The sequence below is a fragment of the Haliaeetus albicilla genome, chromosome 26 (genome assembly GCF_947461875.1).
Source record: "Haliaeetus albicilla chromosome 26, bHalAlb1.1, whole genome shotgun sequence".
Classification (NCBI taxonomy): Eukaryota; Metazoa; Chordata; class Aves; order Accipitriformes; family Accipitridae; genus Haliaeetus; species Haliaeetus albicilla.
Window position 1 is genome coordinate 20,375,524 of NC_091508.1, and position 24,527 is coordinate 20,400,050.

Here is a 24,527-nt window from a genome sequence, read left to right on the forward strand (position 1 = left end):
GTGCTGATGAAGGCTGACACCTCCCGCCACTATTTTGCCATCAAACAGCATCGTCGTCATCATGCGCCCTCTCCACCTGCCCTCCCCAGGGGCTGCTGGGGACCCGCAAGCCCCTCTCCCCCCTCCATGCTCTGCGAGCCATGGGGCCCGCAGAGCTGCTGCCAAACCCAACTCTCACCCCTGCTGACACCTCCATCCTGTTCGTGGTGTCTTTGGCACTTCCCCCTCCAGCATTTCCAGTCCCCTGCGGCTCCCCAGCCCAGTCAGCTCCAGCGCAGCCCGGGGCTGTGCCAACATTAACACACGGAGGCTCCGGCGCAGCCGAGGCCACCGCCGAAGGCAGGAGCCTGTCCAAGGGTAGATCATCGCAGCTCTTCACCAGGACGTGCAACCACCACAAAAGCATAAATATGTACAGTCATTTAAAGCCACAGGGTGACACTGTGCGGGGAGAAAGAAAAGAACCATCCAACACAGCTCGTTACAATTCACAGCCTCCCTTCAGGAAATGGATGCTGGAGGGGAAGAGGTGGGGGGGACACACCAAAACACCCCCACCCTCCTGGCCAAGAGCCCTCTGGCTGAGCACCATCAGCTCCCCCTGCACAGCCCCTTCTTCACGCCTTGCTCCCAGGGTCCCATTGAAAACACGCCTGGTATTAAACGATGCCCTGCGCTTCCTTGGCTCCAGGAGCAATCGAGAGAGCCAAAGTCCCTTGCCTGGAGACGCGTCACAGCTCCCGCAGCTGCAACCCCAGCACAGGGAAAGCCACTTTGTACCCTTCTCCCTGCTCAGTCCGCTCCCCACGTGCTAGCAACAGCCTGGCCCAGCAGCGCCCACAGCCTTAGGGTGTCCTCCACCTCCATGGGGACTCCACACAAGGCAAACCTACAAGTTCACGCACCAAACCTTCATCTCAGGAGATGCAGAGCGCTCAGCGCAGGAGCCAACTGCCCTGGATGGGGGAACTGACACCAAAATTGCACAGCTATAAAAAAACAAACTAACTGGCAGACGTAGCACAGCTTCACAACAGTACCAGAGGACCCCTTTTACCAAGTGAGCCCTAGCAGTTGCTTCGCTTCTTTATTTCTCAGAGGCCCAACCCCAAGCATCAGAAATTAATAAAGAGAAAGGCTATAGTTTTGCTTGCTTTGTGTTTATGCAGCTGCAACACGATCATCCCCTGGGATCATCTTTCCTCCCCACAGACAGGTGAGGTGGAAGCCAACATCTCTGGGTACTGGGCAGTAACTGGATCCCGCAGACCCAGATACAGACGCTGCCCTGTAAGCCTCTGCCAGGGAGAAACTGCCTCTGACGTTAAGACAGACCCTGCGGCAGGGACAACTCCCACCACCATGCAGGTAAGTGCTTCGGCTCGTAGCTCAGCCGCAGCGCGGAGGCTAGCACGAGGCTGTTCCCTCTGGGACAGCAGGGATCAGAGCTTTCCCGTTGGCTTCTTACCCTGCCAGCTTTCACAAGGCGTTGTCAGGCCAAGTACCAAAGGCTCTGTTAACATTACAGGTCCTCGTTAGCTTTTCAGGCCTTCAGTAACAGGTTAAAAACAGTCAGAAAACATTAATAGTGAGTTATTCTTCAGTATTTCCACATGTGGATGTGCAGAAAGAAGCCTTCTAAACTACAGCATGGTAATGTCCTTCTCAGCTTCGGATCTTGCTGTGCCACAAGTAGGGCTGCTCAGGTTTCTAGGAGGAATAGAGCCTTACACTAACAATACAAAGACCACAGCCTAAAAGTCATGATTGTTTTGCATGAATATATTATAAAATGAAGGAAAGCCTTTCTGTTCTAGTAGCAAGAGAATTCAGTGTCTGTGTCTTCTCTTCCCCAGCTGACACTCTGCAGGCTCCGGACTCACCAGTGGTGCTTCATTCTCTTTAATGTCTTGCTTTTCCATGTGCTGCTTTTTGGAGCAGATTTACTGGAGGAATACTTCCTGCGGTCATTACCTCTTTCTTACACTGACGCAAAGACTCTTGAAATCAGGGAGAGGGCCAGGAAGCTAGATATGGATCCTCTAAAGGCCAATCTCTCTTACACTGTCAGCAGTGCAGCAATATGCTCCGACCAAGAGATATTTTTGCTCGTTCTTGTCTTCAGTAGCCCAGAAAACAGGACAAGGCGCAATGTGATCAGGCAGACATGGGGCAACGAGACAGACGCCAGAGGCTATGCTGTCCTTACTCTGTTTGCTTTGGGAAAGCCAACTTCAGGAACCACCCAGCTGGAAATCAATGAAGAGTCTCAAAAGCACAGAGACATTATTGAAGGCAGTTTCATTGATTCTCCCGAGATGCAGACACAGAAGATGTTGATGAGCGTGGAGTGGACAGTGACTTTCTGTCCCCAGGCAAGGTATATTCTTAAAGCAGATGAAGACGTGTTTGTCGGTATTCCAAGTCTGGCTGAATACTTGATTAGCTTAACACAACTAGAGGACATTTACATTGGAAGGGTCGTTCATCAAGGAGTGCCCTGCAGAGACCCTGAAAGCCCTGGCTTTGTTCCCATCCATCAATACTCAGAAGAGTTTTACCCAGATTACTGCGATGGGAGCACTTTTGTCATGTCCCAGGATGTCGCTCGCAAGGTGTATGTGGCTGCCAAGGAGGTGCCAGTTTCAGTGCCCCCCGATATTTTTGTTGGAATCTGTGCTAAAAAAGCTGGCATCACTCCCATTCACAGCTCTCGATTTTCTGGGGAGAAGCACATCAGCTACAATCGATGCTGCTACAAATTCATTTTCACCTCTTCCAACATGAAAGAGGATGAGTTATTTAAAGACTGGAAGGAAACAAGCGATGGGAAAGATTGCTCATTACTGGAAACTTACTACGGTCTGGTGTCCTGCAAGGTTTTGACCTATATTGATAAGTTCAAACAGTTTAACTTAGATAGAATAAAAAATGAGGTTCTTCATTTTGTCAGTTAAGATTTAACTTTTGCAAAGAAAGCCTGAATCTTCTTTTACCAGTTGTTTTATCCTGTTAACATTCAGTAATAACGATCTCCTCTCAAAGTTAGCTCTCTTCCCTTCAAGAGCAAATGAATTCTCAATGCTATAGTGTGTTACAGCACCAAGAGAACTGGATGCACTCTAGCTACCAAAGTACCTACAAGTACACACATAAAAGTTAAAAAAAAAAAAAAAATAAAAAGTATTCCAAGGAACTTTGTATCCAGTGTTTTCCAGACCTTTGAAATCCTCTACCTTATGCCAAAACTCCTTCTGCATTTATCTGTGAGGCATGACCTACTTCCAAAGTATTTTGTAACAAAGGAAAATAAATCTTTCCATCCATAAAAGCGAGCTACTTCTGAGCAGCCTGTGTTACAGTACCAGTGAAACCACAGAACGACTTAAGAGTGGGAACAGGCATTGAACCATCATGGGAATTGCTTAGGTAAACAGCCTGGGAAGATTCTAGGCAAGAAATCTAACTTACCTGTTAAAGAATCTTATATTTCTGTTGGTCATGGCATCGGAGAAACTCTGACACAAGCAGCTCAACACTGTAACATTATGCTGGAGAACAGCATCAACAGTGAAGTCAGAACAAATTCACCAGCATGCTGGTAACGCCAACCTTATTCAAAATGTAAAAATTCCCCAAATTAGGAACCAGTCACAGAGCACAAGCCCCACCCATGCCTACATCCTCCACATTAGCTCTTCCGAATCAGCTCTTTCAGCAGTAGAGAAACTAGCTGGACAGATTTGTTCTACAATTGTGACAGGCACACATGGGAAGAGACACACATGTACCTTTCAGGGCCCCATCTACTCTTCCCGCTGGGATCAAAGGAATTGGAGGCGTGCTCTGAAGGATCCACAGTTCTTAAGTACCAAGTTATGTTGCTTGTTAACCAGGGTCAAATGATGCGGTTTGGTTTTGGGGTTTTTGTTTGGCTTTGGTTTGTTTTTTTTTTTAAACCAAGTTCATGAAGTTTAGCATGTTACCTCCATTCTCATTCTCCATCATTCCATTTCTGTTTTTTTCCTCAATTATCTCCACCTGTTGCTTTACAGGGGGGAGGACAGGGACAACGCACTTAAATTTTTCCACTGTATGCAAGATACACCAGTAGCAACACGTAAACCATATGGCAATACACACAATGGGTAGGGAACTACATGTGAATAAGGGGTAAGCATCTGATCAATTAATCAGAATGTTGAGCTTAAAGCTCAACAAAATAAAGCATATGTGTATATAAAAAAAATCCTCGTTTGGCATCTCTGTGTATTCTAAAATATCACATTTGGCAAATGCACCATGCAAAGTGGATGCTAAAGACTTAGCACACAGAGTAGCCTTCAAAAGCAACAGCTGAAAACACACATGGAAGAGACTCATGAATTGCAGAAAAGGTTTATATATTGATTTCTGAGTTTTTAGTATACAGCTCATACAGAGTTACCAGAGCACAAAGCCACCTAAAATAACAAAGCTGAACTGTCCAATACAAGCGCAAACTAAGGACTTCTATACTCTTTTTCATTTCCTTTTTAGTTGTTTCATGTTTTTTCTGGATGCAGGATTCGTGAAGCTTCTGCGCTCTCTCCGTTCACAAATGAGACACTCTGTACTGCATTTCTCACTAGCAGATGTTTATTATGCACATCTAGGATGAAAGCATCAGCAGTAGTATAATGTTGGGTGACAATTTTTGTACATATTAGATCATAAGCAACAAGGCAGATCACCTGCACTCAGACAGCTTATTAAACATTAAGGGATCTTCCCCAACTACCCTGCTCCTCTGAGCCCCCTTTGCTGCCTTGCCAGCAATTTTTGGCAGGCAATACTATCACCTCTGCTGCAGCTCAAAGCTACTACAAGCAAGAGAGTTACTGCATGTCTAGATCATCCTGCTTCACTTGGCAGAGTGAGGATACAGGGAAAGTACTTTCCATAGACGTACACCTGACTTGACACACTACTAAAATAAGCCCAAAAGTAGTTTTGTTATGCTCCCCCCAGCTATTCCTCAGATTTCTTTCTTATGTCCTCAACAAAAATAATGTAAACCTTTTGTATAAAGTACACTGTGGTCTCTGTTTATGGACAAAGACACATCACATGTCACTAGAGTGTCCAGCTAGTCTTGCATCTCATCTTCAGCTAGCTGACCACCTTCAAAAGAAGATTACAACTTCGTAAGGTACTACATTTCCATACTCCTAATTCAGTTCATGCCCTTAAACGTGAAAGCTTTATGTTCTTACCCCTTTTATTCTAAGTTAGGCAACTAAAATCATACATTTTTTTTTAAACAACACTTAAAATTAAAAAAATTTATCTGTTAAAAAATAGTGTAAACAATTTAAGATTTGGTTCTGAAGTAGACTTGTAGTGCTATAGCTCATGCTCTTCTTGAGCAAGTAAAGTGAGCTGCTATACGTCGCAGTCAACAAGGGAGATAAAGCTCCCAATTTGGTTTTATACACTAGAGTGTGCATTCATTTTTTTTAAAAGGGCTAAAAGCTTTTTTCATCTTCAGCATAAAATGTAAACAATATTTAGGATTATTTATTCAAGCAAGACTTACATCCAGCAAGTTGAAAATAGAAGAGAATCCAGTTCGTACTCCCTCATGTGGACAGAATGTTACTAGCTTATAACAGGGTTTCTGACAGAATATGACTGGCTAAAAGAGTATGTTCCATGCGAGTGCCAAGTTCGGCAGATACAAAAAAAAAATTAAAAAAGAGAGAGAAACTACAGCAGCATCTGAGGTTACAAACCTCAAGGTGTTTTGGTGTTTGTTTTTTTTAATTGAACTGTGATCTACTGAGAAAACATGATAGAAACTCCAAACCCAAGAACAGTTTAACCAAACACTGATACTTTCTGTAAGATAAAAAACAGCCAGCAGTTGATAGAGTGTTTACCTTGGTTACTTGTCTCACGACAATGCACAGAGAACTTCTGCCATTACATTCTACATGAAAATATGCTGTGCCCTATAGGTTTTGATTTGCTCTCATGACTCTCATTTCAAACAGAGTCAAAGTGCTTCATAATCCTTTAAAGAGACAATCTAAAGAGACTCCAGCGTGGAGAGTCTTTACACCTTGTGTCTTAACAGCTATTTCAGCAACATGGTTTGCGAGAAGGGGGACCAAGACATCAATAACATTATTCTGCTCCTTCTACGGCTGTAGTAGAAACTGCCTTAACATAATAAGGGCCTTCACGCAAGTAAGCCCTGAGCCTCAAATAATACTGATTTCCAAAGATTTCCGCAATTGTTTTAGAGTTTACAAGGGCCTTAACCAGTTCATATTTGGCATCCTTCGAAGCTTTGTCAGGCTCCACAGATCTGTCTACAATGTACTCCACAAACCCTGGGCTGTCAAGCATCAAATTCTGGGCCCATGGTTGATTTGCAATAGCCTAAACATGAAGACAAAAGAGGGGGTAGGGGGAAAACACCTCATTTTAAAAACCCAAAAACCAGTTACACAGTAGGCTGTTATGCAAATAGGCAAGGAACAGAAAAAATGAAATGGGATATTCATTCTACACAGTAGTTACACAACCACCACTCAAATCAAGCAGCAGGGTTTTAACACTGGAAAGCAAGTACAGCTCGGTGCTTATCTTAAAACTTTAAAGTGAATTATCACAGCAGTGCCTCTGATATCAAAGCAGCATAGCTGTTGCTTTTTTTTTTTTCCCCCTCTCCAGTTTATAAGAAAATAAGCATTACAGACATAACATGTCTGCTGCTTTATATAAATGGTGAATAAAAGTGGGGCACAATGAAAAAGGCCTTATTTCTGACCACTTCAGGGCTTCAACAAGAAGTTTGTGACGTTCACTTAAAAAAAAAAAAAATAAATCTGAGACTGAATGGCAATACAATTCACTACCTGATCTTTAAAAACAAAAAGCACTTACAGTAAATACCCGTAAAGCCCCACAGTGGAGATCAGGGAATGGCTGAGTACTGATGCTCCTGAAGAGTTCCAATGGCTGGCTAGACAAGGATGTGAACCACGATTCAGTCATTCTTAAAAGGTCTTCTGTCTGCTGCTCTGGCTACAGGCATAACGTACAAAAATCATAGAGTTTGATTAGGATTATGAAAAGCTTTCACGTTTTGACTATATGTTCAATAGTTAAGGAAGTTATTTAAAACAAACCACCAGCAGATTAAACTGAAATAGTTTAAATTTTCAACTTATTTTCATGAATGAAGAAATGACCTTCTCTATTTCATTTAGCTTGGAGGACAGTTTTAAATATATCGATTTTGATACAGAAGATGAGTGCTGTCCTAGAGTACAGTCCTGCAAGACAAATTAAAATGGCTTACTCGCTCATTTAGAGCTACACTGTTATAACCAGATTACTGGATCTAAAGAACATACACAGGGATTAGAGCAGCTTGCCACTATCCCTTTAAAGCACAAGAATATTAAACTGTTTACTCTCATTCCCTTGCCAATGTTGTTTTGACTTCATGTTTTATAAACAGATTTCAGAACACCTGGCTTCTTACAAACTCAAACTTTAAGCAAACAAATAAATCAGGGAATTTCAAAACAGTAAAGTTAAGGACTCAGAATACTAGAAAGCTACCACTTCTACCTAAACTAGATGCTCCAAAAGATCTTCACACAATTAGTCAGATGCACAATAATTTCATTCTTGTAGATTTAAAAAGAAAAAGAGAAAAAAAAAAGACGACAAACCAAACCACAAACTTACAGGCAAGTAAAGAAGAGATGAAATTGCATCCAAGCATCGAAGTCGTAACTCCGTGGGGGCATTCTTTGCCTGGTGCCCTATTCTGCTTAACAGATTTTGAAATCTGCTTCCTTTGAAAATAAAAACAAAGTGCTTTTAGTTAATTCAGACAGACCTTTACAGGAATACAAAGTTACCCATCACTCACATTATATTACATTAACCGGTAGAAAGTGTTGTACATTAAACCTGAGAAAGGCAACTTCTTGATCTACTATAGTAAAAGCAGTGCAAGATTCTCTTCACTTCATATGGATCCAAGATAGATAAATCCAAAGCTTTCATATTAATTCTCCAGACTAACCAAACATTTCCAAAAAGGAAGTTATGTGTCACAGATACTTGAGCTGTCTTGGGAAGTATGGACCCTAGTACAGTTGCAATTAGAAATCTTCAATCCCATTCTACAGTGCTCCAATAGCTATCTGCTAATACAGATTTTTCACTTAAAAAGCAAAAGTTTGGACTAGCAGCAAGAAGTCTAACACCTACTTTCAAACCTCTGAACAATTTTATGTTAAGAGAAACAATGTAGTCTTTACAGAAACCATCATTACATGGTAGTTCATATTTTTCTAATCCTAGTGAGAAGGTCATGACATCAGTAGAAACAGAGGAATCTAAAATAACACAACTACTGACGATTCGTGTGATGCAGCTCACCACAAAAGAATAATCTGAATCATGCTTGCAATACCAGAATTCTAGCTGCCAGGCATTTCGCACTGCCATGCCTGGCAAGACAGTTAAAAAACACCTTATCTGCTATAGCACAGCTATTCAGACATCCTTGATTATTAGATAAATAAATACATTTTTCAATTCCTTTCTCTATTACATCAAACCAATTCACTCTTGTATATTATGACATACTGAGAAAGTTTTATTAAAGAAAAAAAAAAGCGATACTAACTAGTTTTCTGTAAAACCTGTTTGCCTTCCACATTTGATCCCAGGATTCCTAGTGTGTCCACAGCCACTCCAATCATGGTTGGATCATGACTTTCTGCCATTTCAAAGACTTTTTCCATAAAGACAGGGTATCGTTCACAGATCTGCTGTGGACTGTCTACAATAGCCAGATTTCCAAAAAATTTAACAAATCCTGAGAGAACAAGACAAAAAAAAAAGCATTCAGAGTAGAGGTCAAATAATTCCAGTAATGCCAAAATTAAACATACATTAACGTAAGATTGTTTCACTGCTAAATTAGTGTTATTAAGTCTGAATACTGTTTGTGAAAGGCATCAGAATAAGGACTGAACTAAGGAACAAGCCAGTATTTTGGAAGTTATTTAATTCATGATGTAACAGCTGTCGTCTTGAATTAATAAAAAAAAAAAAAAGGCCACAATAACGCAAACTTCAAATGCATAGTAGAGTCTCTCCAGATCTTACCTGTATTACCACTGTCAATGACTAGTATTATTCATGTGTTAGACTGTCCTTCAGCACTTTTTGTATACATCCAACATACACATTCTAATATTCAAAAATTCACATGAGCTTTCGAAACAGGGGCTTAATAGTCCTCTCAATTTAACTCATTAATAAAAGCAAGCAGTAAACACTGGAAACAAGAAATGCATGATGTAACCTGGTAAATAGAAGCCTGAGAAAGGATCAGACTCTGCACCAACGATGATGTTCGAAATTTTATCGATAACTCCTTGTTGAGCAAGATACTGACGCCCATGTGGAGTATGGGCCAGTGAGGTCACCATCTCTATACATGTAGCTCTGTAACAGATAAACAGTTTTGGCCTACCTCAGATGGGTTTAAGTACTTGGTGATTAAGAAAAAAACATGTTTTCTACCCTTAAGACAAAATCCAAACAAACAAAAAAACCCAAAAAACAAACTACTCAACCATCCAACACTCCTCCAAGCTCACTCAGCTATCTTACTTTAGGTGTATAGCTGGAAAAAATTCTAAAGTGTTTATATTGCAATCCAGTATTACAATCATCACAGCGTACTGGGGGAACTTCACCTTGGTTCTCAAATTTAAGTATACAGTATTTTACACTCAAGGCTGTTTAAGAAAAAGCAGATAAAGGTTTTTCCTGAAAAGGTTTCACAAGAAACACACACATGTTTAAACAGTGTTATTTTAACACTGAACATTGGAGTTTTAACAATGGGTGAAATCTCATTGGCAAACTCACTATCAACATACCTGACCAGTACATCATCTCCAGTCAGCTCTCCAATTAACTCTGATATTAATCCACTGTTTGCACAGTAATTTAGCGAATCTGCTGACACCGAAGAAATGTCAACAATTAACTAAATAAAAGCACAGGGAAAAAAAAAGGATTGTTTATAAAAACTTACGATGATAACAATTCACAGTAATGGCCAAATAAGTCTTATAATGCTGAGTAACCCTATATATATTAAATATAGGATTTCATATTTTCATAATTAACCTAATTATTTGCCTGAAACAAGTTCATAAGGAGTTCCACGTTTACAGCACATGCATTTGATTTCTATTCACAGTCATCTTTTCTTCAGAGGATTATCACTGCTATCCCCATTAAGATCTAGATGGCTAAATTATATTTTATTTCTCCTTTGCCACACATACGTAGACTGACACACTTGGCATTTCTCTCTGTCTCTTCCCCCCTCCAGAAACTTCAATAGCACTCCACATCCAAAGGTTAAGAGACTACAACACCTTTTACTTTTACTTTCAGAGAAGCAAACATTTTATTGTATCTTTAGTAACTCTGCGTAGCCCTTCCAATGTCCTAGGCACCACAAGTTAGAAAATAAAAGACGCAAACAGTACTTCACACTTTTGTACCATAAATTGAGAAAGAGAATTTATGACATTATTTGAGGACCAAGACTGCTGTACTCTTCCTACTCCTTTCTAGTCTTGACAAAACAGAAGCGAAGATAAGTTTGTAAAGCAGTGATGAATGCTAATTTAAAAGCAAGTCATAAAATCCAGGTTGTAATTCAGAACTACAGTCCAAGAGAACTGCGTGATACTTCATGTCATTTCAATGCTAACATTGATCACATCCCTACCTCATATACTCTGTATCGAACAACATCATTTGTTGCCATGACATTTTTCAAGTCACTCAACAAGCTGCTCACAAATAAAGCCTCTAAGCCGTCTTGCGTTTGTGCTATTCTTGAGAGAGATTTGATGGCCTGGAAGCAAAAACAGGAGCTCATTATTAAAAACAAACAAGCAAAATCACAAAGAGAAGAAAATCCAAGATGATCAGACTTAGCTTCAATGTTCTTTAATAATAATAAATAAATCAAGTTATACATCTAAAATTCACTTTTCTTTGATGAGAACTAGTTATGGTTACTGTGATCCAAGCCTCTGGCATCAAATTCAGATCTACAAGTTCACTTTAGCATCAATAGCTACTGGAAGATAATAGGTCTAGGTAAAATTTCTATCATATCCAAGTAATTTCTGGGCTTAAGGCACCTATATGCTTATATCATCTTTCAAGCAAGATGAGCTCTCTTTTATTCAAAGAGCAGAGGCTATCATTTCAGACACAGTAGAAAAGGTGTACTGTGCAGTGTCCACATCAGTTTGTAGAGGAATTAAAAAAAGAAAGCAATGCTTACCTCTTTAGCCACTGCTATTTTCTCTCCACCAATGCAATTTATTATTTGACGTAATAGTTCCGGACTGTTGAGAATTTCTGTAACAGCATCTGAATTTTCAACAATCCTCCCAACCTAAACACATGATTAAATAATTATAGAAAATAACATTAAACCAAGCTTTTTCCACTATAAGGACATTCAAGTACTGGAACAGCTACCAGACAGACAAAATCACCATTTTTGGAGATTCTCAAAACTCAACTGGACAATACCCTGAGCAGCCAGCTGCAAGCTGGCCCTGCTTTTAGCTTGGGGCTGGACCTGAAACCTCTAGAATTCGATTCCAAACTAAACTGTTCCACAATTCTGTTCTTTTATATTAATGCAACAAGTGTCAAGTTACTACAGCCTATTCTTATCCCATGTTTCCACAATATTGTTCAAAGTATTCTGAATATCAAAATGTTGCTGCACTTCATTCGTATGGCACCTGCTGTCAGCGCTGTCTTAGAAAGCTTTATCCAGAACGTGTGACAGAAGATTCTCTTACAAGTTACTCCTATCAAGGCATAGTTTTATACAGTATGTTTAACAGACACATCATAAAGCATTATATACCAACACATTGCACAGTATTTATCCAAAATTGCATGAGTGTGTAAGAGCACAATTCCTGCAGATAACGCTTGATGTAGTGCTTTTGTCATAAATTAGGACATGAAACAACAGTAACAGATTAGGACTAACCCAGCCTGGCTCAAGACAGAGCTCTGTTCCCTCCTCTTGGAGGGAAACCCTGTACCTGAGAGATGGTGAGGATTTTCACGGAGTCATCGGGGTGGAAGAGCCCCTTCTGAAGCTCTTCTCTGAGGTTCTGGATCACATAGACCGGGTCCAGGGCCTGCAGGAGCCTCTCCAGGATGGAAACACACGCAGACACCTGCTCCCTGGGCGGGACAGAGAGAAAACCGAGGCTTTCAGGAGGAGGACGCCGCCGGCTGCTCCCAGATCCTCGGCTGTGCCAGTCCCCGCCCTGAAGGAGGGCAGGGAAGGAGACGGGCTAGCAGCAGCAGCCACCCCGCTCCGGGGGAAAGGGAGAAAGGAGGCGGCGGGGCCCTGTCAGGCCCGCGAGACCGCACCGCCGCTCACCGGTCATTGACGCTGAGGAGGGCGAAGAGCGCTCCCAGATGATCGTCGCTGAGGCGGGCGCGGAGGGCTGCGGGTGGCACGGCCTGCACGGCGAGCCGCAGGGCCCGCAGCTCCTCCAGCGGCACCTCCCGCCGGGCCGCCCGCTCCAGCAGCTCCACCACCGCCTCCGCCATCTTGGCGCCGCCGGGAAGCATCGCGAGAGCCCGCCGCCCTTAGCAACCGCCGCGCCGTCGCCAGGGGGCCCCTTTCGCGTCCGCCACGCCGTAAACAAAATGGCGGGCGCGCCCCGCCCCCCTTAGCTCCGCCCTCCTCGCCGTCTGATTGGGAGGGCGCGCGAGGGGCGGTGCTACAGCGGGGTGGGGCCGGTAAAGGGCGTGGCCCCCGCTGAGGGGAGGTTGGCGGGGGGGTCTGCGCCGGGCTGCCCGGTTCGGGGGAAACGGGGGAAAATTGTGTTCGTCTGGAGGCGGGAATGAAAACTGCCTCAGCCGGGAGGGTCTGCCACGGTCTGGAGGTGCTGAGGTGGCGGAGCTGCACCCCGGGGCACGTCCTGCTGGCCGGGCGGGGGCTGCAGTGGCGGGACCACCCCCCCCCTTGCTGCCTGTCCTCCCTTCTCATGGCAGTGGGGACAGCTCGGCCACTTGACGGTGCAAGAAAACACGGGGTTTGCGTCACACCAGCAGAGGAAAACATCATTTTTTTCAGCCCATGGACAAAAGGGGAGATGGTTGCGTGGAGCCAATACATGGCTGTTACCGTACTGCAGAGCTTGGGGGCATTTCATGGCTCCCCGAGGCCTCCGAGCCGGCAGCGCAACTTCAGCTTCTCCCAGTGCCTGCCCGCCGGGACGCAGCCGTCAGGCTCGGGTCTAAACCCCAGCTGGGGCTGCTGCACCAGAAGTGCTCTCTTCTGTGAGCTGACAATGAATATGTTTTCCTAATGGCTTATGGGAACTGGCAGTAGCGTAATTAAGTTGCAGTGTGAGACAGAATGGAGTTGTCTGTTCCTCTGCACTGGATTGCTTACCGGGGCATTTTAGGCCCAAACAACGCAACGGGACTTAGCAGCTTCCTAGTAGTTTCTACACAAAGAGTGCAGAGCCCCAGCAACATTAAATCTGAGAAAATACCTATTTTATAGGTGGTAAAATTAAAGCAGAATCGCTAAATGGCATCAGCAAGTGTCTCAGGATCCCAGCGCACCCCAGTGCTTAGACGGGAGGGAGAGATTCCTCCAGCAGACGTTGGCGCAGACAGTTTTGATAACAGCACCGATACTGCTAGGGTATATTTGATTGTCCCTGCTACGGCTCTGACCCCACTTCTGGGGGTGCTGGGCCCTGGCATCTGCCCACCCCGGCTGTGCAGGTCAGGCAGCAGGTTACAGAGGGGCTGGGTGCCAGGGCTCGGGGTGGCAGGGAAGGGCCTGTGGGGACGCCACGCTGGCCCACGGGCCCACGCCTCAGCCCAACGCTGGGGCGGGCAGGCGGGTACCAGCCTTCCCAGGCAGCTGGGGAGGAAGAGGAGGAGGAGTTAGTGCTCATTGCGGGCAGCCTTCCCAGGCAGCCTTCCCAGCTCAGGGCAGAGCAGGTGGAGGGACGGAGGGGACGCAGCCTCTCGGCCGGCCGGCCGGGGAGATGGAGTGGCTGAGCCAGCGCTGCCCGCTGCTGCCCGCTGCCCAGGGCTGTCCCCGGCCAGGCCGTGGCACCGTGCTGCTGGTAAGTGGGAGCCCTCCGGCGCTGCCAGGGCTGGCTCCGTGCTTGGGATGGGGGGACGCGGGTGACCCGCCGGGGAGCGCGGTGTACGCCAACCGAAGCAACCGTGGAATGCCTCTGCCTATACCTTTATAAGGGAACCTCTGGGGAAAAAAAAAAAAAAAAAAAAAAAGAAAAAGATCATGCAGCAGGAATGTACTCTCAGTCTCTGCAGAGAGCAAAGCAAATTTCTTAGGAGTTTTTTTCCACTTGCGCTGAGGAAGCTCACAGCATACTCAAGATTGCCACAAGTTGTGTTTGGTTTGGGTTTTGGGGGTTTTTTTTGGTACAGAACCTCATCAAAACTAGGCAAAAAGTCCTAACGTGGTATTTTAAACCCTAAAGCTGTTTTTAGTTCACCAAATCCAAAACAAATCTTGCAGAAATCTTAGTCTGTCTAAACTCAACTATCATTTTGCTGGTCAGTGCTTTTCAGTGAAATACTTAAAATCTCACAGCAGGTTTTTCAGTTTTGTTCACTTCAAAATTTTGGCAGTCATGAGTTTACTTGGTTTATCAGGTAGGAAACCTGAAGTTTCACTCCTTCACTCTTGCACAATCCCTTGCCAAATACAATTATTCTGGAAAAAAGAGGGGGCTTTTATCTTTCTTTTCAGGAAAAAAAAGGGGGGGGGGAACACACCAAAAAACAAGATAGTGGTCACTCTTGTACTAATATTCAGTCACAAATGTTCATGGGGATTTCCTCATCACATGCACATACATCTTCCAAGAAGATTAATGATCGCGGTGCTGAACAGGTTGGATTTTTTTTTCCTGAGCAGGGAGCATGATTAGATTCTAATCTGGAAAAATAGATACACCAGCATATCTCTGTTTGGCTTGTAACTATCTGAGTAGCTTCTGGGATTTGTTGCATAATATTTGTTAAATGGCTTAGCAGAAAAAAGAGCACAAAAGAAGCTCTAAAAATTATTATGAGAAACCTTGTGGTAACAAAGAATATTTCCTCAAGTGGATTGGAAAAGAGGAGACAACCAATATAGCACATCAGTAATTTTCCAAACGGAAAAGAGCTCCTGTCTTTGTGGTGACAAGAGATGTTTTTTTAATTCAATCTTTTTAAAAAAAAAAACACCTCTGACATTGGCCCTGTGATGGGAGCTTTTTCAGAGGACAAAGGAGAGTGGAAATAAGGGGGAAAAAAGGAATATATTCTTAGTCTTATAAGCATTTTTTTATCACTGTAGTTGAATAAGGGCCAGATGCTGTTTGTTTCAAAAACAAGACAAAAGACAAAGAGAAGAGCAGCTGTGCAGACACAGCGAGCGCTGCAGCCCCGGGTACAGGCACCATCCTTCAGCTATTACTCAGCACACCAAATTAACCTTGCTATTCCAGCAACGTCCCCGCTGAGATAATTATATTTTTTTATGTGACTGTGTTTATGGCATGTGAGCACAAAGAGCAGCTAAGGGGCTTGCCAGGAATAGCATCTATGTACAGCAAAACCAACTTGTTGCCACTGCACTGCCAGTCCACTGAGAGACCATTACTGTTTTCCGCGGCCCAGTCAGACAGAGACAGCCCTACAGACCTGGGCTACATCCATTAGGATTTCTGTGCCCAAAAGGATCCAATTTCACTGTCCTATTAGTATCAGATAATTAAGATGAACTTAAAACCTGCATTTAAGTCTTACCCTCCCTTGCCTGCTGTGTAAGTCTGTATCATAGCCTGGGTGGGCTGCACAACATCTATCAGCAGAAGGGACTAATTGTCCTGCGCTGACAGGGCAGAACGAAAGCTCTCCAGGTCCTGGTGCAGACTGTACTACCCCAGGCTTCCTGGGGCTCTGCTCCCGCATTAGGCTCCAGCCCAAATCTGTTTCCCATAGCCAGATCCCTACCCCTACCTGACATACTGCTCTCCTCCTTTCCACATCCCTGGGGAGGCAGAGGGTCCCGTCCCCACCGTTTTCCAGAGGGGTGGTCATGCCTTACCCTGGGCACACAGCTAAAGGATGGCTGCAGATGTGTCCTCAGCAGGAAAGATGTGCTTGGTGTGGGAGCCACGCCTGGTGGTTCCCTTCCTGCTCCTTTTTGCAATAGAAATGTATTTTAACAGAGAGAATCAGTGACTTACCTCCTTATCCTTCTTCAGAAAACCAGTCCTGGCTGCTGAGGCTGTGTGGTGGGGTCTGTAACACCCATTAGTCTGGGGTGTGACCTCCTGCAGCAGAGGTCTGGGCACCTCTGGGCTGATACAACCTCAAAAACTGACCTTTTCCTGCCCTGAGCACTTGGCACAGTACTAGATTGGCCCCATTGGAGGGGAAAGAATCTCCCTATGAGCATGTTTTCACTTAAATTACAACTAGCATTACTGTAATGTTGAAAGAAAACTGGAGACTTCCCTTGAGCCACAGATATTGTAAATGCTTAGTTTTACAAAATGCAGTATTTCACCTAACATCATCATTCATAACGTTTTGCATTTTAGGTAGTGACTCTGTCTTTGCTGATGTACCCGGTGCTGAGGAGTCTCGCTCTTCAGCTGCACTCTGCCGTCACCGGCAGCTACATCTCTGGGACCCACTCCATTGCCTTCATCAACTGTCTCAATGAGCAAATTGCCAAGGATATTGCAAGGTACAGAGATGCTTCCCTGCTTGTCTGCTCAGAATTGTTCAAAAGTGGCTTCTTGTGGAATAAAGCTTTTCCTTGTCCCTCGAGAGGATCTGTACTTCTCTGTACTTGCATTTCTACCCGAATGGGGCTCCTTCTCTCTTACACTCTCTTTCTCTCTCTCTGTATCACATATTCACTTACAAAGAGCTGTGCTTTCTGAAAGAAAGCTGACAATTGCCTCTGAAGTCAATGCCACGGTAACATCAAACCAATTCTCAATTCATTCCACTGCCTTTTGTTTTCAAGACCCATTTTAAAGCCATGGCCCTAAATCTCTGGGTCCTCAGATGGATTAAGCCCCAGCCTCATGCTCTCTGATCTGCCACAGTCTTTCTTTTTCTCTAGAACAACACAGATAACAATTTCCAGGAGAGGTGTTTATGGAGAGGGACAAAGCACAGTACACTGCCATGAAAATAAGTAAAAGACAAAAGTGGTCCACATCAAACACAGAATAAGCACTTGTGAGGTACCACCTGGAAGCCTGCACTCTGCTCACCAGGCAAACTTCAGGGAATGAGGGCTTTACCTTGATTTTTTATTTTTTATTTCTCTTTTAATGTATGAGATACTTTGCATGTATTTTGCATGCAGAGGTTTTTTCACACATCTGTCAGTCCGTGACTCAATAGCTGGTTTGTTCAAAGTACTGAAACTGTGTTGACTGGGGAAATGTTTATGATGGACCATTAAGTTTCCTGCAACACCTCTTGCGCTGTTTTCCCTGCTACCCTGCCGCTTGCCAAAAACTCTCCGTCTTCTGTAAAGTGTTCCCAAACAGTCATTCAGGAACTGACAGGCTACTGAAAGGGATTTTGTGTCACCTTAAATACTGCAACTGTATTAAGAAATTCAAATAGAATAATATCTGTACTGCTTAATGTCTTCTGAAAAAAGGAGTAACTGTACATGGCTGGTGAAAAGAGCCTCAGTTCCTGAAAATGCTTAATCTTAACAGCTTTGCAAATGTTTTCCACTCTTTGTTCTTTATCTTGCAGGGAAGGGAGAGGAAATAAATCACTCCCCATTGCTAAGATAGATACATGTACTTTGGTGTTTTACTGGTGGAGTAATTATTCCTTTGTTCTGGAATTTGGATGAATGAGTTGTGGTTGTAGGGGATGACACAGGGCTTCTACACTCATTTTCCCACATACTTTTTTCCTGTGCTGTCATGTTTATTCTTCTTTACATTGCTCAGTGGAGCACTCACTCTGATGGATCAGTCTGCAAGGAAATTTTCCACTGGCTTTAAGGAAAAGGAGTTCAAGGTTTGTGAAAGCAGATTAGCTGCAGGTAGAATTCAGCATCTGGCTTGTTTGTTGCGTCAGTTCTAACCCAGTTTATCTGGATTACTATTAACTTAAAATCCTCAGAAGAAACCCCTGAGTCTACACAGGAGATCTAGCCTCTACCCTGTGCCTGCTGTGAGAAATTGACCCCTTTGGGCTGGATGGTGTGGCCACTACAGCTCACATAACTTATCTAATGCCAGAGCAGCCTGTCAGCCTCTGGTTCCGCCTTAGATTCGTGCATATCACTTTCTTTGCTTTTCTTCTTATTAATATTTCATCCGTCTCAATTCAGAGCCTACTGTGAGGCAGGGACAAAGAAACACACATTAAGTACCCAGCCCAAAGATATCATGTATTATGCAGACATTTTCCACAGATCACGTTCAGCTTCTTACAATGTTTCCCGTTCCCATGGTGGCCGCTTGTTTCCGCTCAGCTTGCTAGAACAAAGTTCAGGATCTCAGTTAGGATCACAGTTTAGTGGAACAGAGCAGAAGCAATTAGAAGGTACTCACCCAAATCAAAAGATTCCTGTGCTAAAGTGACTTGGAAGTTGCAGGCAGCAAAAACAAAATGATTTGTGCCATGTGTTTGACATGACAAACGCAGCGGGGATATCTCCGCTCATGCTGCTGCAGTTTGTCGGTCTACAGATTAACTCAAGATGCTCGACAAGCATTAAATGCCTAGAACTGGCTACACATGGTGAGAGAAAACAACCCGGAGCCTCCTCGGATAGCTGGCCTCTCAGGCCATGGTCCCTCTGAGCCATCGGCAGAGAGAAGTCCGTCTCCTTGCTGTGCTTAAACATTAAACCCCATCCCACGAGTTAGCTGGGTCCATGCACTGGTTCTCCAGTGCACTGCTGGAGTGGCAAGATGCTGTAGGATCGTCTGGAAGGGCTGCTTTCCTCCCAGCACCTGGGCTGCTCCCAATTCCTCCCTGTCCTGCAGCAGAGCCTTTGCCTTATGCTCGTAGTTGCAAGGTAGAAACCTCTACAAACAGAGAGAGAAAGCAGGGCTGATAACGAAGACGTGCAAAGGAGCTTATGCACATTCAGACAAGAACCCAGCTTTCCTTATGGGTCAGAGGCCAGGTTGCAAGGCATGATGCAGTTGCACAATAGCACCTTGGCCGGGGTATCTTCAGGTCACAGCCACGGGGGAGGCACCTCTTGTGCTCCTTCTGCTCATCTTCAGGAGCACGGCAGCCAGCAACCAAGTCTGTCTTATTTTTACAGTTCATAATGTTGTCTTTCTGAAAGCTAAGAGTTTCTTATAGCTTGTTTTGTAGCGACCTCCAGGCTGTATCATACCCTGGATGTAAGGATAATAAATTTTAACTTGCTCTGAGCCAAAAGCATTCTGGAGAGTGTTTTGAATTGGAGTAGTAGTTAATTGGAATGGGTTTCAATCTTTACCTCACTAAGAGTTAATTTTTGCAGGTTGTTGAATTGAGCCTTCCAAGATCTAGTAACTCCTGCAGTTCAAGGTCATCTAGAAGTTAAATGTTTGCATTGTCAAAGCACTTGGTACAAAGTAGTCCCTGGTGAGGCCAGTGTTAAAACCAAAGGTGAAGTCACTAGTGCAGAGCCTTTAACAGAGCAGCCTGCAAGAGGGACGGGGCTGCCATCTCCATGAGAAGGGCCCAGACATTGCTGTGGTCAGAAGACACAACATTTGACCTAGTTCTAAAAATCCACCCTGAGATTGCTTCAGTGCTCTTTAATCACTTAAATATCACTTCTGTTGGCGGACCCAAGCAGCTCTGCAATAACAAATCAGCCCACAACTAAAGGAGGCAGCCAGAGGGAAGGAATTTATTTGGGCTTCAGATTTCTAGGATGTTTTGGGTAGAAAAACCTTGATGTTGTTAATTTAACAAGATCCACATTTAGTCTGCTATGCGAGTAAGAGGCACAGTTTGACAGCATAAATACATGACGGGGAAACAAAGCCCTTCGTGTCCATCCTAGCCCCAGTTCTCGCGGTCCCGTGGCTCAGCCCCTGCCCTGGTGTCCCCGAGGCGAGATGGGCACAGGGCTGATGGTGGGCAGGGTCCTCGCACCATGTGAGGCAGAGGTCCTGTGTGCTGCTCCAGGCCAGGAGCAACACCCAACCTTCCTGCTCGGCAGGGAGGGATGGTGGGGAGGGTCCCAGAGCCATGCCAGGAGGACTTGAGCTGAAGCAGCTCCAGCTGGAGGTCACCTTTGCCTCTGCTTTCTCAGGGTAATAATTAACCCCAAATCCCACATCTGCAAGGTCAAAGCTGCTGCTGGCAGTCAGGGGTAGCACGAGGGAATGTCCCCGTGGCTAGGGGCGAGCACTGAGCCGCAGCGAGCTGGGGGCAGGCACTAACTCCCCTTCCTGTCTCACCCAGGGCCATCATGGATAAGAAGCTGGCTGCCTACGTGAACATCCTGCCGAAGAGCTCGGCCTTGTAAGTTGGGCTGAATATTCCCCAACAGAGGAGGCAAACCCAGGCTCCCCAGGGGGGTGAAGGAGGAGATGGATACTCCACGGCTCCGGAGAGAGGAGGCAGTTTCCAGAAGGCTGCTGGGTCTGTTTGTTGTTGCAGATGGTAGAGACGATCCTCACACCTGCAAAGTGCGCTAAGCTTATTAAGGAGTGCAGATGCTCCAACTGCCAGTGGGGACCATTTATTTCTTGGTTACTTGGCTACACAGAGATCTAGCAAAGAGCAAGGTGATTTATGGTCCTGAGGCCATGGCGCCTGTTTTTAGAGGATTTAAAAAGAAGCTAAGATAGGGAGCAGAAAAGGCCTTTACAGTATTAAGCAGCAAGGAAGAACAGTATCTTTGACCTTGAAATACAACCAGCCATGCTCTGCAGGTATCCTCAGCCATCCATGCAAAGCGATTGCACTTGTTAGAGGGGTTAATGAACAAAGCCCCAAAACAGCCATTTGCTCGTAGGAGCACCCTGGCCTAGCCCTGCTAGAAGAGGGGAGCGGGTCCCCACATCACAGCCTCCCCACAGGAGGGGTTCCTCACAGGGCATCCCCCCAGGCTCTCCCATAGCTCAGCTGAGGCTACTGAAATAGGGCAAAGCTAGTAATATCCTTCTTCCCCTTATGCTTCGTTCCCTATGAGCCGGAGCCGAGTTGCTTATGCACAGCCCTGCCTGCTCCAGCTGGTTTCTCCTCCGTGTCCCGCTCAGGAGACACTGCGACGCCTCTGAATACCTCCTCGCACAGCAACCCAGTGTGCAGATGAAATCACGATGGCCTTCTGTCAACATAAATGTTTTGAAAGGTCATATCTGACTCACAAGAAGTACATCTCCTCTCCTGCAGGGAAAGAGAGGAAAAAAGCGTGATGCTGCCACGCTCAGCCTCCCAGCTGCAGCCATGCTGCAGTCCCTGCAGGCACCGTCTCCTGGCTGCTACTTGGAGCAGGGCCACCACCGCACAGCCCCCCACCATGGCCGTCCCAGTCCCAGGTCCTTTGCCCTGCCATCCTCCCTGGGCAGCTCTCTCGAGGCTGGCACAGCCGAGGAGGTTCTAGTCTGTAAATCCAGGGTGCACAGTCGCATGCACAGCAGACTTTTGAGGACAGCAATGATTCCTGAGCACCACGTTGTAAAGGAACAGCCACGTGCAGAAAGCACCAAGCAAGGAAACTACCCGCCCCCCCCACAAAGGGGATCAGCATGGCTGCACCCAGAGCTGTGTTTGCTGATGCTTCTTTTCTTTTAAATCCAGGTATTTCTGGAAAGGGGAACTGGAAGAATCTACTGAAATACTGCTGGTAAGCGGCAATTCCCCATGTCATGAAAGTCCTCATCCCAGACAGCCCCAGCCAAAAGGGGTTGCAGGGTGGTTTGGGGAGGGTGACACCAACCTGCCCAAGATTTGGGACAGTACCCAGGGACCCCGAGCACCCCCCTGCAGGCATGGCAGGGGTGTCTGGGGGCGGCAGCCTGGCTCAGCCCCTCATCCTGCCACCACAGGGAACATCCCCCAGGGAAGAGCCCAGGAAGGGCTCCCATCGCACCACAGGCCACCGGCCATGCTGGATGGGTGCAGTGGAACTGCGCATGCAGGATTGCTCTGTCCCCTATACTTCTCCCTTGGTTTTTGTTTTGTTTTGTTTTTTACTCTCCACAGTTAGTGAAAACAAGGACATCCAAAATAGGCGAATTGTCCAACTACGTCAGGTGAGGCTCTGGCTCCGTTGGAGCAGTGGGTTTCCTACCCAAGGTAGGCTGCCATCTCATGCTCAGCCTTTGGGAGTCAGGTTCCTTGAGCCCCTTCCCATCCAGGGTGGGGGTTTAAGTGCTCCTGATGTACCTTGTGAGCCAGAAAAACCCAGAGATGGCACTGGCAAAAAAGAAAATGTTGGCAGGAATATCAACTGTTGGGCTTCAACCAGCCCCTCTGTACTGGGTACAAGGAGGGATTCTCCTTCTCCTAACACAGATTATTCCCTGGCTGCCTCCTGGCAGGATTTCCTGCATATCCCAAGCACTAAGTGGTAAGCACAGGCAGCTTTGGGCGAGGGCCCCTGGCAGTCAGCTGCTGGCTGTGGTAAACCCCAAAGTCAAAGCAAAATTCTCACGTGGCAAAAAGAAGATGCGGGTGCTTTGAAGTCAGTGGAGAGCATGGGGCAGGGCTGGCGCACATGGCTGGGAGCGGAGACCTCTGCTTCCTGCGCCTGCGAGTGGGAGAGGGTCTGTTCTGCTGAGGGGCTGTCAGTGACACTGTTCCTCTGCGTCTGTTTCCACTTTAGATCCATCCATCCCTTCGAAATTCCTGAAATCATCAGCCTGCCTATTGACCAAGGAAACCCTCTCTACCTCAAATGGATAGAGGAAAGTGTCCCACGGGACTAACTGAAAAGTGCAGAAAGCACCTCGCTTTTGGGGAAGACGGGGTGAAACTTGCTGAGCCGCACTGGTCTCACTGTGCAGACAGGAGTTACACACACACAGGGAGGCAGTTTGTATCTTCACGGGCTTGCTATAACACAGAAGCTTGGGATTGGGAATTTCATTTGCACTCGAAACATCCCCTCCTTGGCCTGACCCTATGCTCCAGGGAGCACCGAGCAGCTCAGAGGCAGCACAGGCTGAAGTGGGGAAGGGCCACGTGAACCAAGGGCTGTTGTAACATTGCAGATGAGGATCCACAGAGATGCTCAAGTCAGGACACTGCAGCATTTGGGGGCTGTCTCAGGCCACCAGCAGCAAATGCCAGCTGGTAGCCATGGCCTGGCAGCCCCCAACAGCCCCTCCAGTGCTGTACATCCCCGCAGCCAGTGCCTGAAACCCTGCCTGGCCCCCCTGCTCCCCCACAGCGGCTGTCACAGCATCCTGCACCATTCTGCTTCCTACTTCCCCAGCCTGGAGGCATCAGGATGTGGCCGGGCACCCCACGATGCACCGGCTCACACCTTCTCCTGCTGTCATGCAACGTGCTGGTTCAAGTCTCAAAAAATCCAAGGAAACAGCAAACTTGAGCAGACACTGCAAGCGTTTACCAGGAACCACAAGCAGCAACGCACTGACCCTCCGCTACCTGCCAAGCTGGGGAGAGCCGGGCTGAGCTGGGCAACATCCACCGCCAGTTCAGGGAAACCAAGTGCCAGCAGGACCAGGGCATCCCCAGCTGCAGAGCATCGCCACAGCTCTGCATCCCCTACCCACACCTGAACAGTGGCTTTCTACCCAGGCCAAGTTTAACCTTGTAAAAAGATGCTCATGTTAATAGTTTAATGGGGCATAACTTATGGAACAATATTGAGTTATTTATGTGACTGGGAAGGGAATAAACAGGAGTGTTTCTTACCTGGGTAGGCTCACATGTTGTCGCAGTTAACAGGCGCAGCGTCCGCAGTGAACTGGGCAGCAGGAAGGGCCCATCATGAGTTTGCAGATTCTCTCCAGCTCAATGCTGATGGATGCTCCACTGGCTCCCACCTGCTCGTCTCGGGCTCATGGAGAAGTGGTACAGGGTGTTTTGCAGGCATTGAGCTGTGCCTGCAGGCTCGTGTGGCCCCATCAGCTGTCAGAGGTAGCGCAGGGAAGGCTCGTAGGTGCAGGAAAGAGAAAACACGAGGGAAAATGGTCTGAGCTCTGAGAGCAGGAAACTTTTCAGTGCTAAATCCAGAGAAACAGGGAACCAGGCAGACACCTTGCCTGGCAAAAAGGAACAAAGCACGTGAAGCGAGCACCAGCACCCCCAGGCCAGGATCTGCACTGCTCCCAAAGCTAAGCTTTGTTTAGCCCTGCCAGAGCTACGTTGTGCGATGTGCAAGTTTTAAGCTAAGATTTAAGTGGATG

General features: G+C 46.0%; 3 protein-coding genes across 4 annotated transcripts; 2 read left to right on the forward strand and 1 right to left on the reverse strand.

Annotated features, from left to right (window-relative positions):
- Positions 1-1,163: 1,163 nt before the first annotated feature.
- On the forward strand, positions 1,164-3,183 carry B3GALT9 (beta-1,3-galactosyltransferase 9). Its single transcript, XM_069771171.1, is given in 3 exon segments — positions 1,164-1,205; positions 1,207-1,368; positions 1,857-3,183. Coding segments are annotated over 3 exon segments (1,305 nt in total). The 3' UTR covers positions 2,958-3,183.
- Positions 3,184-4,616: 1,433 nt separating this feature from the next.
- PSMD5 (proteasome 26S subunit, non-ATPase 5) lies at positions 4,617-12,762 on the reverse strand. Its single transcript, XM_069771170.1, has 10 exons — positions 12,530-12,762; positions 12,183-12,327; positions 11,399-11,512; positions 10,832-10,960; positions 9,966-10,075; positions 9,383-9,525; positions 8,699-8,890; positions 7,747-7,856; positions 6,934-7,074; positions 4,617-6,426 (listed from the first exon to the last, which is right to left on the reverse strand). The coding sequence occupies exons 1-10, from the start codon at positions 12,721-12,723 to the stop codon at positions 6,169-6,171; spliced, it is 1,536 nt and encodes a 511-aa protein (XP_069627271.1). The 5' UTR covers positions 12,724-12,762; the 3' UTR covers positions 4,617-6,168.
- Positions 12,763-13,953: 1,191 nt separating this feature from the next.
- On the forward strand, positions 13,954-24,032 carry LOC104324207 (protein CutA homolog). 2 transcript variants are annotated; one of them, XM_069771174.1, is made up of 6 exons: positions 13,957-14,243; positions 16,743-16,891; positions 20,605-20,664; positions 21,949-21,994; positions 22,354-22,403; positions 22,976-24,032. In XM_069771174.1, exons 1-6 carry the CDS (start codon positions 14,163-14,165, stop codon positions 23,076-23,078), a joined length of 489 nt encoding a protein of 162 aa, XP_069627275.1. In that variant the 5' UTR covers positions 13,957-14,162; the 3' UTR covers positions 23,079-24,032. The 2 variants fall into 2 exon arrangements, with proteins under 2 accessions (XP_069627277.1, XP_069627275.1); XM_069771176.1 differs by lacking the exon at positions 20,605-20,664 and having other exon boundaries at positions 13,954-14,243.
- The last annotated feature ends 495 nt before the right edge of the window (positions 24,033-24,527 follow it).